The 13,394-nt window shown below is 36.4% G+C and overlaps 1 protein-coding gene across 4 annotated transcripts in view; it reads left to right on the top strand.

Moving 5' to 3' along the window:
• LOC109095827 (leucine-rich repeat and calponin homology domain-containing protein 1-like) overlaps nucleotides 1-13,394 on the top strand; it is a 47,574-nt gene that overhangs the window by 16,664 nt on the left and 17,516 nt on the right. For all 4 annotated transcript variants that reach the window (XM_042731188.1, XM_042731187.1, XM_042731189.1 and 1 more), the window contains exons 2-11: nucleotides 686-830; nucleotides 3,560-3,686; nucleotides 4,080-4,185; nucleotides 4,952-5,088; nucleotides 5,167-5,297; nucleotides 6,009-6,096; nucleotides 9,409-9,514; nucleotides 10,169-10,254; nucleotides 12,988-13,055; nucleotides 13,194-13,256. In XM_042731188.1, coding sequence (XP_042587122.1) covers nucleotides 686-830; nucleotides 3,560-3,686; nucleotides 4,080-4,185; nucleotides 4,952-5,088; nucleotides 5,167-5,297; nucleotides 6,009-6,096; nucleotides 9,409-9,514; nucleotides 10,169-10,254; nucleotides 12,988-13,055; nucleotides 13,194-13,256 — 1,057 coding nt within the window. The remainder of the gene's footprint in view (nucleotides 1-685; nucleotides 831-3,559; nucleotides 3,687-4,079; nucleotides 4,186-4,951; nucleotides 5,089-5,166; nucleotides 5,298-6,008; nucleotides 6,097-9,408; nucleotides 9,515-10,168; nucleotides 10,255-12,987; nucleotides 13,056-13,193; nucleotides 13,257-13,394) is intronic.

Below are 13,394 nucleotides of genomic sequence, written 5' to 3'. Positions count from 1 at the left end.
ATGTGTGTGTCTTTTAGACTGTCTTTTGCTATTAGCACTCATGCAGTCTCTCATAGGGCTGTGTGCATGGTTTCCGTGGAAACACTAATGCATAGTGACACGGTGGTATAGGTCAGTGGTACAGTTGTCATTTGTTGTATCATACATAATGTATACAGGGAGAGAGTAGTAAGTTAAGTCACATACTCTCACAATAAAGTCACCTGCTGCACAGTGTCATTAATATTACTATGAATTTGATCTAAAAACATGGCTTGAAACATCAGCAAAACACCGATCACTTTGATGAAACGGTCTGGTGGTTAAACCCTCACACACATTTGTTAAATGTCATCATTTAAACAATGACATCATGTTTAGGCACATGAAATACTAACTGCGCTCGGGCACTACCAATTATGGCTTTTGAAATGAGGTGTGTGTGTGCGTGTGTGTGTGTGTGTGTGGGTGGGTGTGCAGGAAGGGAACTTAACCTTTGGATCCCCTCCTTCACACACTCGCAGATGTTTTTGCTAATGTTCGCTGCATTGATATCTGTAGTTGTGAAAGCACCTCCTTGTGTTTAGTTAGGGTACTACAACAACAAATGTAGCATTGAGTGTAATGTATAGTCATGCTAGTTGTGTAATAAATGCTCTAACCAATTTTTTAAAGCATAGCTTTAACAGAACTCTTTCTCTCTCAGATCTGTCGAAGAATCGCTTGATGGACATCCCGTCAGAGGTGTGTCATCTGGTCTCTCTGGAAATGCTGAACCTTTATCACAACTGCATCAAAAGCATTCCTGATACCATCATCAGCCTTCAGTCCCTGACCTGCTTAAACATCAGGTGAGCATCACACTAACACATATACACACATTCACAGTGTCTCTAGGCTCATAATGCATTGACATAATATTGTGGGAAACTGTCAGAATGTGTTAGTATGCCTAGAATAGTATTCTACTACTAGCATACTACTAATATTTCTGCAGTGAGCAGTATGTATACTGTTAATTTCCTGTGTGTATTACCCAAGGTATGCTTTACATTTGCCATATTATACAGTTTAAAACCAGAGCACACTATGTGCTACAATGCACTGCAGTAAGGCCTTGATAAATGAACTGTGATTAAACCTCTGCAATGTTTACAATCTCCCTGATTACTTAATATTTTAGTATACTGACAAAAATGTGAAAAATAGGTGAAAAATAAAACATCACTTACTCAGTGAAGTGTCCAACATAAATTAAAATAAAATGAATTCATTAAACATATAGATTGTGTCAAGAATTTTCACATATTAGTGTTTGAAATGCAATTAATTGAAGTGCATATTGTGCATTGTTTCACATACTGTATTTGAAAACAGGATAGACAATAGGAATATATATTGCAAGTTATTCTATACTACAGTTGCAAAATGTAGTCAGTGTTTTTTAAGATATTAATAAGGATGCATTAAAATAATCAAAATTTATAAATTGCATGTATAATCCTACAAAAGATATGTATTCCAAATAAATGCCATTCTCTTGACCTTTCTATTCATCAAATAATCCTGTTAAATATCAAGCAGCACAGCTGTTTTAAGCATTGATAATAATAAATGTTTTTTGAGCAGCAAATCAGCACATTAGAATGATTTTCGAAGGATCATGCGACTTTGAAGACTGGAGTAATGGTTGCTGAAAATGATGCTTTGCCATCACAGGAATAATTATATATATATATATATATATATATATATATATATATATATATATATATATATATATATATATATATATATATATATATATATATATATATATATAAAATATGATAATATTAAAATAGGAAACAGTTATTTTAGAATGTAACTGGTTTTATTGTATTTTTAATCAAATAAATGCAGCTTTGATGAGCATGAGATACTTTCAGAAACATTAAAAAAAAAATTCTGTCCCTAAACTTTTGAACGGTACTGGAATTATTATGCTAATATTCTTTTCCAAGCACCATATAGGATTGCGTGTTTGTGCATCAGCAGACCTGACCTATTGTGGTATTAAAATATTTTATTTGCATATGTGTTTTGAATGAGACTGTGTGAAAGAGAGTGCCTATTTTTAAAATCAACTAGTTTGAATGAGTTGATTAATCAATCTCAAAGGAGCCCCATATAACTAGGGTCCACCAGACCCTAAAGATGTGTTGTTTAATATTTATGGTAATTAAAATAACTGAATGGTATTGTTACATATTTAGCTTTTAGATGCATATACAGTCCAAGAGGAAAATCAAAGCGCACATATAACACACAATGTCCTTACTGCTTCTGTTAAATGTTAATGCATCCACACACACACACACACACACACACACACACACAGACCCTCCCTCCAGCCAAATGACTCCTGCAGAAGGCCTGATATTCACACTGAGTTAATTAGCGATGGAATTTGTTTTGTAAGAAGTTAATGAAGCACTAAGCTCTTAATGGTTGAGAAGAGTGAACATAAACTGGAGATGGAAAATCAAGCAGAAAAACCAAGTGAGATCATAAAAAATGGATGAAAGATCATTAGAATATGAAAGTGCCAAAAGAAAGAGAAAAGAGACTGACTTGCACACAGATTTATATGTTTTTCTTCTAGTTCAGCACACACACACAGACAGTTGATCAACTGTGTATTTGTCTTTAATCCTGTAGTCACAACAGGCAAAGTTTGTCTAGCTATTACTTCTAATGAACTCATGAACAACTCCCTGAAGTCAGTCTTTTTCCTGTTTCTTGTCATATAGACAGAAATGATGAAGTGTATCAGGAACGCTAAGGCACACACATGACCAAGGAAAACAGATTATTTATTATTTATATTTGAATATCAGTCTTTTATCAGTCTTCAGTGCCACAATTGAACTGTTGTGTAACGATTTAATTATATTATTTTTATATACGTTTTAGGGGAGAATGTATATGTGTGTATACTCTGTTTATATTTTTTATATTTTACTGTTACATATTATAATAATATAACAGTAATTTGGAAATTGTAATTATTTAGATAAGGTATAAACTTCAACACCCAAACAAAAAGAAACAACAGGACATTGAATTTAAAAGTATACAGAAATAAAGTAGAAACAAAATACTGTAAGAAATGCCCTCATAAAGGTAATCATCAAAGACAAATCTAAAGATTGTGGTTACAGCACAAATGCATTAAAGAAAGAAAGAAAGAAAGAAAGAAAGAGACTAAATAAAATGAAAAACAACAAAAATATGACATTAAGTAATGTATGTAATGCATGCTTCCAGTTTTATACAAATAAATTAAATTTGTCGTTATTGATATCTTATCAGATATCATATATCATTTCATATGATAATTAATGATATCATTGTTGATAAGTCCTCTGTATGTACAGTATAATGTTCACCAACTCGTTTAACTTTATGTCTCTATTTTTCGAATAAATGCTGTGATTGACCAATCAGAATGAAGTTTTCCAGATACATGCTTCTGCTTGAGGAGTAGCATTAAGACAGATGCTGTAACATGTTTTGTTTAAACGTTGCGGTGCTGTAGCCGGAACCAGCTGTCAGTGCTGCCAGCGTGTGTGTGTGGTCTTCCTCTGCGAGTGCTCAACGCCAGCAATAACAAACTCAACGCACTTCCAGAAAGCATTGGCCAGCTCACCAATCTCATGGAGCTGGTAAGTGTGAGCATGTGTGCTGTACCTCTGATGTCTGCGTATGAATGAGATGTTTGTGATACTTGCTCTGTGTTTTATCAGTATATATTACCATGTTGACTCATCCTTTCTCGACTTGGCTCATATCTGCTTATATTGAATGTACTACTTTTCTCTCTTTCCAGTTTTTCTCTGGTAGTTCTTCTGCCTGTCTTTTGTCTCCTGTTCCTTTTTTGTAACTGTAAATGAGAACAGACCAGGTTCTGTAGGTTTATGCCATGTGGGATGTCATATAATATAGTACAACAAGCACTTAGTTAGAGTGAGTGTAATGAAAGGTTTGTGCAGAAGCTTGTGTTTGAGAAGAAGGTAAACATGTAACTCTAAACTCCTCCTCTATCTTTTTCCCATCAGGATGTAAGCTGTAATGAAATCACAGCTCTTCCACGCCACACTGGCCAACTCAAAGCTCTGAGGGAACTCAATGTGCACCGAAACCTTCTCTGTGTCCTTCCAGAGGGTGAGTGTGTGTGTGTGTGTGTGTGTCTGGCGATACATATTGTAACAAAGACAAATAAAACCCTTACTTATAGAAACTTATAAACTAACATTAACACAACACTCTGGTAAGTTGTTCTGAGTAAAAGCAATAAGGTGTGTTCCTTTAAATAACAGTGAGAAAACGTTTAGTGTTCTTAGTGCTAAGTGATTTTGTTAGCCAAGCATTGTCTGAAACCTGTAACTGGAGTTATACCAACAGCATACCTTGGCAAAAAAAAAAGAAAAAAAAAAGTCTGTAGCAGAGATTTTGCAGCTCAACTAATTATTCAGCTAAATTATGCTGGCAGGTTAAGAAAAACAGTCTCTCCAAGCACACTGTGCCAAAATGACCTCACGGAGCTGAAGCATTAATATAGATTGCCTGAGAGATCTGCTGATAATTTAGATTTTTAACTTTGATTCATTTCTGTCTTTTAGTTACCAGGACCAGTAAATGACATTTATAAATGACTGTTGAAATCCAACAAGCACCCTTTTTGAAATAAGAAATCTATTTTTATGTAGCTGATATGTTTTTTTCTTGATTTAAGACTGATGTAAATATTTTAGTTTTGGCCTTCCCAATGCTGAGTGTCTCCTCTTTGCTTTTCAAGAGCTGTTGTGTACGTGTTTTACTGTTTCCCTGTTGTTGTTGTTATATTTTGGCAGCCCTCTCTGCCCCCTTGTTGTGAAATGTATTCACTTAATTCTCTAATGCTTAATAATTCTCTGTTTGTGTGTTTTAGATTTGGCAGATTTACCCCTGGTCAAGTTTGATTTCTCCTGTAATAAGGTTTCTACTATTCCTGTCTGTTATCGAAAAATGACCCAGCTCCAATCACTACAGCTGGAGAACAATCCACTTCAGAGTCCTCCTGCACAGGTAACACACACACACACTCACACACAATGTATTCTTCAGTTCTTCAACTGCTTCTGACATTATTTTTGCTGCTTTCAGATATGCATGAAGGGCAAGATTCATATATTTAAATACCTCACCATGGAGGCATGTCGTAGTGACAAGATGGTGGATGCCCTGTACCTTCCTGTCACAGACCGCCTCAGCTTGACACGGCCCACGAATGGGAGGTCAGTCCTCATGATAATAAAGTAGTATCAGGTAGACTGAATTAAATTGTTTGAATTAATTAAATTGTGATATGGTGATTTTTAATCAAAAAGGTGTGTGTGTGTATATATATATATATATATATATATATATGTATATGTGTGTGTGTGTGTGTGTGTGTGTGTGTATGTATGTATGTATATATATGTATATATGTATGTGTGTATGTATATATATATAGTTTATAGTTATTATAAATACAAAAGTTAAAGTGCACTGTTTTCCTCAAAGCAAGAAGTGGACTAAAAAGAGATTTGAATCCAAAGTCAAAACCAGTGTCCTTTTATTCTTTTAGTCTTGATATTAAAGCAGCAGCCATATGCTATATTAAATCTTTATATAATATGAATATTTGTCAAAATAGAAGATATATAATTTTTTTTAACCAACTTGTGCACCTCTTAATGGGTGTATAAAAAGATCTGAATGTAGATTACAGTGTGGAATCTCAAAAAAAATCCAGGTCGTGTGTTGCCTGTCATTATCATCCTTATCTCAGGAGAATCCTTTTAATAGACTGCAGGGGGTCACTCTTCTGAGAGAGAGAGAGAGAGAGAGACTGGAAATTGTATTTCTCTTCCTCATATGAGAGACATAGGCTGCTTCTCTCGCTCTTCTCTGTCCTATGCGACCCTTGTTAACTTCTAATCACTCTCTTCCTTCTGTCTCAGCACTGAGGACATTGATCAGCACAAAAAACTTGACAGTGACTCTGGGGTGGGCAGTGACAATGGAGACAAACGCCTTTCTGCTACAGAGGTCAGTCTGTGTGTGTGTGTGTGTGTGTGTGTGTGTGTCTGTGTGTCTGTGCGTGTGTGTGTGTGCCGATTTGAGTACAATAGAAGAGCCTGACCATCTGGTCTGTGTGCTTTGGATATTTGCATGTCTAATTTCATGTATTTGCTATATAGTGTTTTCATCAGTGTTGCAAATTTAAAGCTATAGCATTATTAAAGACACATGTAAGTTTGCTTATGGCTGGGCTGCAATAAAACTGTAGCAGGATTGAGATCATATGCTTTAGGGACAAAGGTCTGATATCTGGTGTCAGTTATCATGTACGGTAGCATACAGTGTTACAGTTACATCAGATGTAGTTGTAATACAGTCTATGGTCCTAACATTGGGATGGGACAGTATAGTTAGAGTTATACTGGGTAGCCCCGCCCATAGTGAATTCACATTGGTCCAAAATCCTGCTCAAAATAACTGTATGTTAAACATTAACTATGCTCTGATTGGCTGTTATTGCACCGTGTTGCAGAACATTTTCTGTGTGAACCATAGACTGTATAAAAACATGGACGTAGTGTCCGTGACGTCACCCGCAGATTTCTGAAGAGCTTATTTGAAGCACAAAGTGGGCGGAACAGGCTGTCGCCATCTTGGCAGCACATCACCGTGTGTCACTCCCGGATAATCCAAAATGGGCAAAAAGGTGGGAGCTGGTTGCTGAAGCCCCGCCCATCCTAGCTTGACAGCAGTGTCAGCAGCGGCAATCCACCTGTCACTCAAGTGGCCACGCCCTTAATTATGCAGAACTTTAAGGCTTCTTATAATTTAAACGGAGTTATAAAAAAAAAAATTCACCCCCTCACAGTTGTCTTAAACATGTTTTTTTTCTGCTGTAAAGTTGTGCAGTTTAACATGGGGAGTCTATGGGACTGACTCCCTTTTGCAGCCAGTCGATGAATTGCAGGAGCCTCGTCCTTTCTGGGAAGGTGCGCGCGCAGTGCGGGAGTTTGCCGCTCTGTGAGAACAGATAAATTACTTGACGCTGGAAATTTATTGTGACGTGCTTAGTTAAGGCCATGTCCACACATACACAGGTATTTTTATAAACAGAGTTTTTCCTTCTTCCGTTTTAAAAAAAAAAAAAACGTCCACATGAAAACACAAACGCATGCTATGATGCACTGTTAAGAGCATGCCAAGCCAACAGGTTGCAATATAATCTCAACCATAAAGCCATGTTGGCCAATCAGAAGCCTGAAAAAGCTTGCAGTAGGCGGAGATAACAGCGCTGACTCCAATGTCACATGCCAAAAACGCTGGTTTCGCTGTCTACACGATAACACTGCAACCGGAGTTTTTGAAAATTTTCACCCTGGCAGGCGTTTTCAAAAATGTTCGGTTTCAGTGACCTGGTGCTACGTTTGTGTGTGGACGAACGGCTAAACCTCGTACATACAATAGTAGTAATAATGACAAAACTATTTTTATATTAATTTTATAATAAAAAAAAATTAATTATAAAATGTAGCTTAAAGGTTGCTTCTCACTGTGCTAAATTATTAGTAAATATAATAATAATAATAGAACATCAATATGCATCAATAGAAATTTCAAATATAAATGCATATCAAATATTTTTAAGCTGTAAATGATACGTTAAATATGTAAATAAATGTCAAATTAAGACTATAAAAAATTATTTTAAGGCAGAAATTAACAGGGACATAGTAGTATACTTAAAGTATGATGTAAAGTTCACTTAAAGAAAACTTATGAGTATACGTGCAGTATAAAACTACTAAACTAGTAGTTTACTGAGACTATACTTCAAAGTGTACAAAGTATTTAATTAGTAATCAGTTTACCTATAAGTTCACTTTTAGTATAATTGCAGGACAAACTACAAATATAGAGGCAAACTAGTTGTGTACTCAAAGTTTGCTACTGTTATACTTAAAGTATACTTAAAAGTATACTTTTATAGAAAGTGGGCCAATTTAGTCCCAAGGAGTATTGAAAGAGTACACTTACAAGTATACTACGGGAACACTGATATTTGTATACTTGCTACATAAAGTATACTTAAAAATATACTTAAACTTTACTTAAGTATACTTAATAAAATAAACTTGAAGTATACTACTTTTTGGTAAGAGTAATGACAAAATTTTCATTTTACGGTGGAGTAACCCATTAATGATAGAGTGTACTATTCTATTTTTTCAGTGAGATATTTGGTAGACAATGTCGTCTTCTCTCTTTTTCACAAAGAATCTCTCAAGTCAGGAAGTTCCAGATGCCAAAAAGCAGACTTTATTGCTCAAGACAACTAAGATGAGAATGCTTGCAGAACCTCCAACAATCACACTTGCAGCTCATATTTTTTTACAGTATCAAACATAGATCTCATCATCACATTTTTACTTTTCTTTTTGGAATTTTCCCAGTATTCCCACCACAGTTTTTTCAGTACTCTGCTAACTTTTACCTAATTGTGGCATTATACGAGCTGGTTTATGTTTTTGCTTCTTTTAAAGGGATAGTTCACCCAAAAATGAAAATTTGATGTTTATCTGCTTACCCCCAGGGCATTCAAGATGTAGGTGACTTTGTTCCTTCAGTAGAACACAAATTATTATTTTTAACTTCAGACGTTGCAGTCTCTCAGTCATACAATGCATGGCAATGGTAACAGAATCTATGAGAGTAAAAAACATGTAAAAAAAACATGCACAGACAAATCCAAATTAAACCCTGTGGCTCGTGACGATACATTGATGTGTAAGACACAAAATGATCGGTCTGTGCAAGAAACTGAACAGTATTTATATCGTTTTTTTTTTTTTACCTCTGATTCACGCAATGTCCGAACTGTTAGTACTCTTGTGAATGCACTTCACAGCAGCCTGCATCATCTTCTTCTTGTTGCTTTATGGCAGATCGCAGACTTATAATTGCATTACCGCCACCTATCTCTCAAGTGGACCATTGACACTCCTAATTGAGATTGTAGATAGAGTGTCAATGGTCCTTTTGTGAGAATGGTGGCGGTAATGCAATTATAAGTCGGCGATCCGCCATAAAGCAGAAGAAGAAGATGATGCCTCAGGTGCCTGCTGCTGTGAATGCGTGTTCACAAGAGTTCTAACAGTTCGGACATTGCATGAATATATAGGTAAAAATATTCCATATAGAATCCTTCTAAAAATATACAATAACATTTCTAGCACAATTACTTTAATTATCTAACCTATACAAATTTTAAACAGTGTATATTGTATGTTTTAGTGTTTGTCTAGGTGGTGTTTTAGATGGTGGTGTGTTTTTGTGTTCTAGCCATCAGATGAAGACAGTCTCAGCTTGAATGTGCCCATGACCAACATCACAGAGGAGGAGGGCTTGAGCAAAGACGACTCCAGTGAACACATCAGCGCTCTGACAGGTGCTGCTCACACGCGCAAACATGCCCTCACATGTGTGGACAGGATATTAAAAGCCTGTAGAGACAAACATCCTCTTACTAGGCTGACACAACAGTAGAGCGATACCGAGAGTGTGTGAGACCCAGCTTAAGCCCAAGGGAAGGTCCTGGACAGGAAGTGTGGATACTGGCTGGGAAGTCAGTGTCAGCACATAAGGAGAATTAAGGGAGGAGGAGATGAAAACCGAGAACATTGCAGGAAGAAAGTAAAAGTGTGTCTGTGTGTGTGTGTGTGCTGTACTTTAGAGAGAGTGTCACTGCTAAGCTGATAGGAGGGTCCTTTAGACTTTAAGCTTTCAATAAGATTTACTCGACATGTGTGAATGAATGTGTACATGTGTGCAGTCCATTCTAGAAGAACACTACTTCTTTAGGTTTCTGTTTGTTTTCAGTTAGAGGAATGTTCCAGGGTTCAAATTAAGGTTATCTACAGCAGTTATGGCATAATGTCAGTGTTGTTTTTGTATTGTCTTTAAAGCAAAAACTGTGTAACACTTACATTAGTAGGTAATTGAAAGCAGGTTTGATTTACATTTAGTGTCAGTGAAAAACTCTTTAGCATAGTGTAATAATTTAGTAATTTTATGTGTGTGTGTGTGTGTGTGTGTCCTGTAGGAGACAGAAGTTCATCGGAATCTCTCAAGGAGCATCTAAGCTATCGAGACTCTACCCTCAGCTCACCATTCGTCAACTATATCAAAGTGAGTGTGTTCAAGATTGATCTTTTCATGGTCTGTCAGAAGTGTGTTTGTACTGAAAGCTGGATTTCAAGCACATTGAGGATCAGGAGGTTTTACTCCACCCAGGCTAGTTTAGATCAGTTTCATGCACATTTTCCAGTCTCGCTTTCTTCTCTCTTTCGTTACACTGTTATCCTTTTGCCAATTAAATGGTGCTGTGCAGAAGCCAGATTAAGTTGTTGTTGTTTTTTAAAGCTAAACTTGCTGAGCACATTATCCTGCCCTGAACTCTGACGTTAACAGTTTCTGGTTTAAGACCAGCAGATTTTTGGGGCCAATTCGACACCACATTTTCTGTTTAAATTGTGTGGAATAGTTCCAGATCGGCACTAAAACTGGCACCAGGGTCCCCCATTGTCCACAACAATATTCAGAAATGATTTTTCCAGTTGTTTGTAACTTAATGGATATGGATCAATAATATTATATATATATATATATATATATATATATATATATATATATATATAAATATATATATAAAATGCCCTCCATAAGTAAAGACAAAATTGCTCTGTTTGCTGTGGAGTCAAGACATTTGCAAATATGATTAAAAGATGAATATGAGACAAAACTACAGAATGTCACATTTTATTATTAGCTGTTAAATGTTTTACCAATAAAAAGGACAGCACTCTTAGAGTTCATCCCACTGTCTGATGTGAGCATAAGTATTGGGACAGATGAACTTAAAGCAGATGTAAAAGATTAAAAGCTATTATTTTCTTGCAGATCCCTTGCGCGTAATCAGAGCAGTGAGTCTGCGACCCACAGACATCACCAGAGTCTTGGTCTCATCCTTCGAAATGCTTTTCCCATGCCTTTAATGCAGCCAGTTCCAATTGTTGCTTGTTTTGGGGTGTTAGTCTCCTCTTCAGATGGTGAAATTCATGTTCAATCTGATTTAAATCTGAAGATTGATTTGGGCAATCTAAGACTGCCTGTACATTTCTTTACACTGATAAACTCCTTGACTGAACTGGCAGTGTGTTTTGGGTCATTGTCCTGATGCAATATGAGGTGCTTTCTGATGAGTTTGGTGGCATTTTCTTGAATATTAGTAGCCAAGATGGTTTTGTACTCTTCCAAATTCATTCCGCTACTGCCATCAGACATTAAGTCATCATTATAATTGAGAGGGCCTGTTCCAGAGACAGCCATGCGTGCCCATGCCATGACACCACCTCCACCAAGCTTTACAGATGAGGTTGTATGCTTAGGATCATTTGCAGTTCCCTTTTTTCTTCACACTTTTGCTTTCCCATCACTTAGATAAAGGCTAATCTTTTCCATAAAACTCTGTTCCAAAACTCTACTGGCTTTTGCCAACTCAAATCTTGCCTCTCTAGTTTTGGTGTTTATCAGAGGTTTTACATCTTGCAGTGTAGCCTCTGTAATTCTGTGTCAAAGTTTCCTACGGACAGTAGACTGTCAGAGCATCACCCCAGCTCTCTGGAGGTTGTTGGTGATTTTACAGACCTGTATTTTAGGGTTAATTTTCACAGCTTTTATGATTTGTCTGTCATCAACTGCTGTTGTTTTTCTCAGCCGGTCAGGTCGTTCCTGGTTGCTGATGTCACCGGTGGTTTCCAAACTCTTGCTTTCTCCATGCCCTTTGTTTTTGCTATAGCTCTAATTGACTTCCTCTTTTCTTTTAGCAGCCAAATTGCTTGCTTTTCTCTCAAAGTCAGCCCCCTCGTCTTCATCCTGGTTTGTGTGTGTCATCATCGAATGCAAGACTCAGAATGCAAAAGCAATGGATATAACTGAATACGACACATTCCCTGATTTCTTGACTCCACAGCAAATAGAGCAATTTTGTCTTTACTGTTCCAATACTTATGGAGGGCACTGTATACAATTTCTATATTCTAGAGCTTGGCATAACTAGAAAAATGTGTATTTGTAAAATGTATAAAAATGCCCATGGAGTTTTATTAATATTTCAATAATTTTGACTTTTCCAGGAAATCACATGAAATTAAGCTACCTTATATCCAGATTCTCCAAGACTGTAAGAATCCTGGTTCTTCGGAGACAGAGTCTAGTTGTTTTTGTTTAGTTATTTTAATTCTTATTTTAAATAATTTAAGTCCTTTTTTGGCCTCATTGAAAACCACTGCTCTAAATGGAAAAGAGGCATGTGAAATGTTCATTAGGTTCAAATATCTGATTTGAAACTAGTTAGATCTGTTATTTGTTTTCTTTGTTTGTACTGTTTTTCTTTTTTATTTAATGTTAGCTGTTTCCTATTATAGTTGTAATGTCCTAGCTTGAGCCCCAGCTGGTGTATTTTAAACATCTTTTTTCTTCTCTTTCCTGCCTTTATCTACCCTATTTCCCTTCATTCCATTCTTTTCTTGTCATATTTTTCATCTGCCTTTCTTGGCAATGCGCTTTATGTTCCAGTAACTGTTTGATTATCTGATAACATCTCATTGCATCATTGGATTGGTGCAGACAATGTTTATTTGTGCATTAGCAGTTCCCTTGTGAAGTAATCCATGTCTACTGTAGAGGGACATTGTGCGTAAAAGGCGGTGTGTGTGTGTATGTATTCCCATCTGCGTGTGCGTCACCCTTTCAGACAGGCAGTGGTGAATCTGTTTCATTCAATTCTAGCCAATTAGGCCTTTAGGCTGTTGTCACATGATAGAGTTTGCAGCTGAAGTTGATGTGTGTTTGTGTGTTTGGGGTCGAGGTGCGGATTTCGATGAGCCCCTCAGGATAGAGGAAGACAGCAACTGGACTTCAGAACAAACGTACGTTTATATCCAAATATTTATCATGTGTATCTTTATGTTTCTTGGGCTCTTTCTTTCTTTGAATGCTTGCAATCTTTGAATTTGGTCACTAGTTAAATTATATATTCTTATATATTATGTTACTGGGTCCAACAGGTCAAAGGTTAACATGATCAATCAGTTAAAGGAAGCAGTGGAGATGCTACAGGATCCTAACAGGTAGGATAACAGTGTTAATGGTGTGTGTCATCGCCAAAATGTAAACTATATTATTGTCCAGATCTACTAAATGCAACTATGAGACATGAAGATATATTAACATACATTACATTATGGTTTTCTGTAAAGCTGCTTTGA

Source organism: Cyprinus carpio, chromosome B9, assembly GCF_018340385.1.
Source record: "Cyprinus carpio isolate SPL01 chromosome B9, ASM1834038v1, whole genome shotgun sequence".
NCBI lineage: Eukaryota > Metazoa > Chordata > Actinopteri > Cypriniformes > Cyprinidae > Cyprinus > Cyprinus carpio.
Note: the sequence above shows the minus strand (reverse complement) of the source record. Positions and strands in the feature narration are given on the sequence as shown.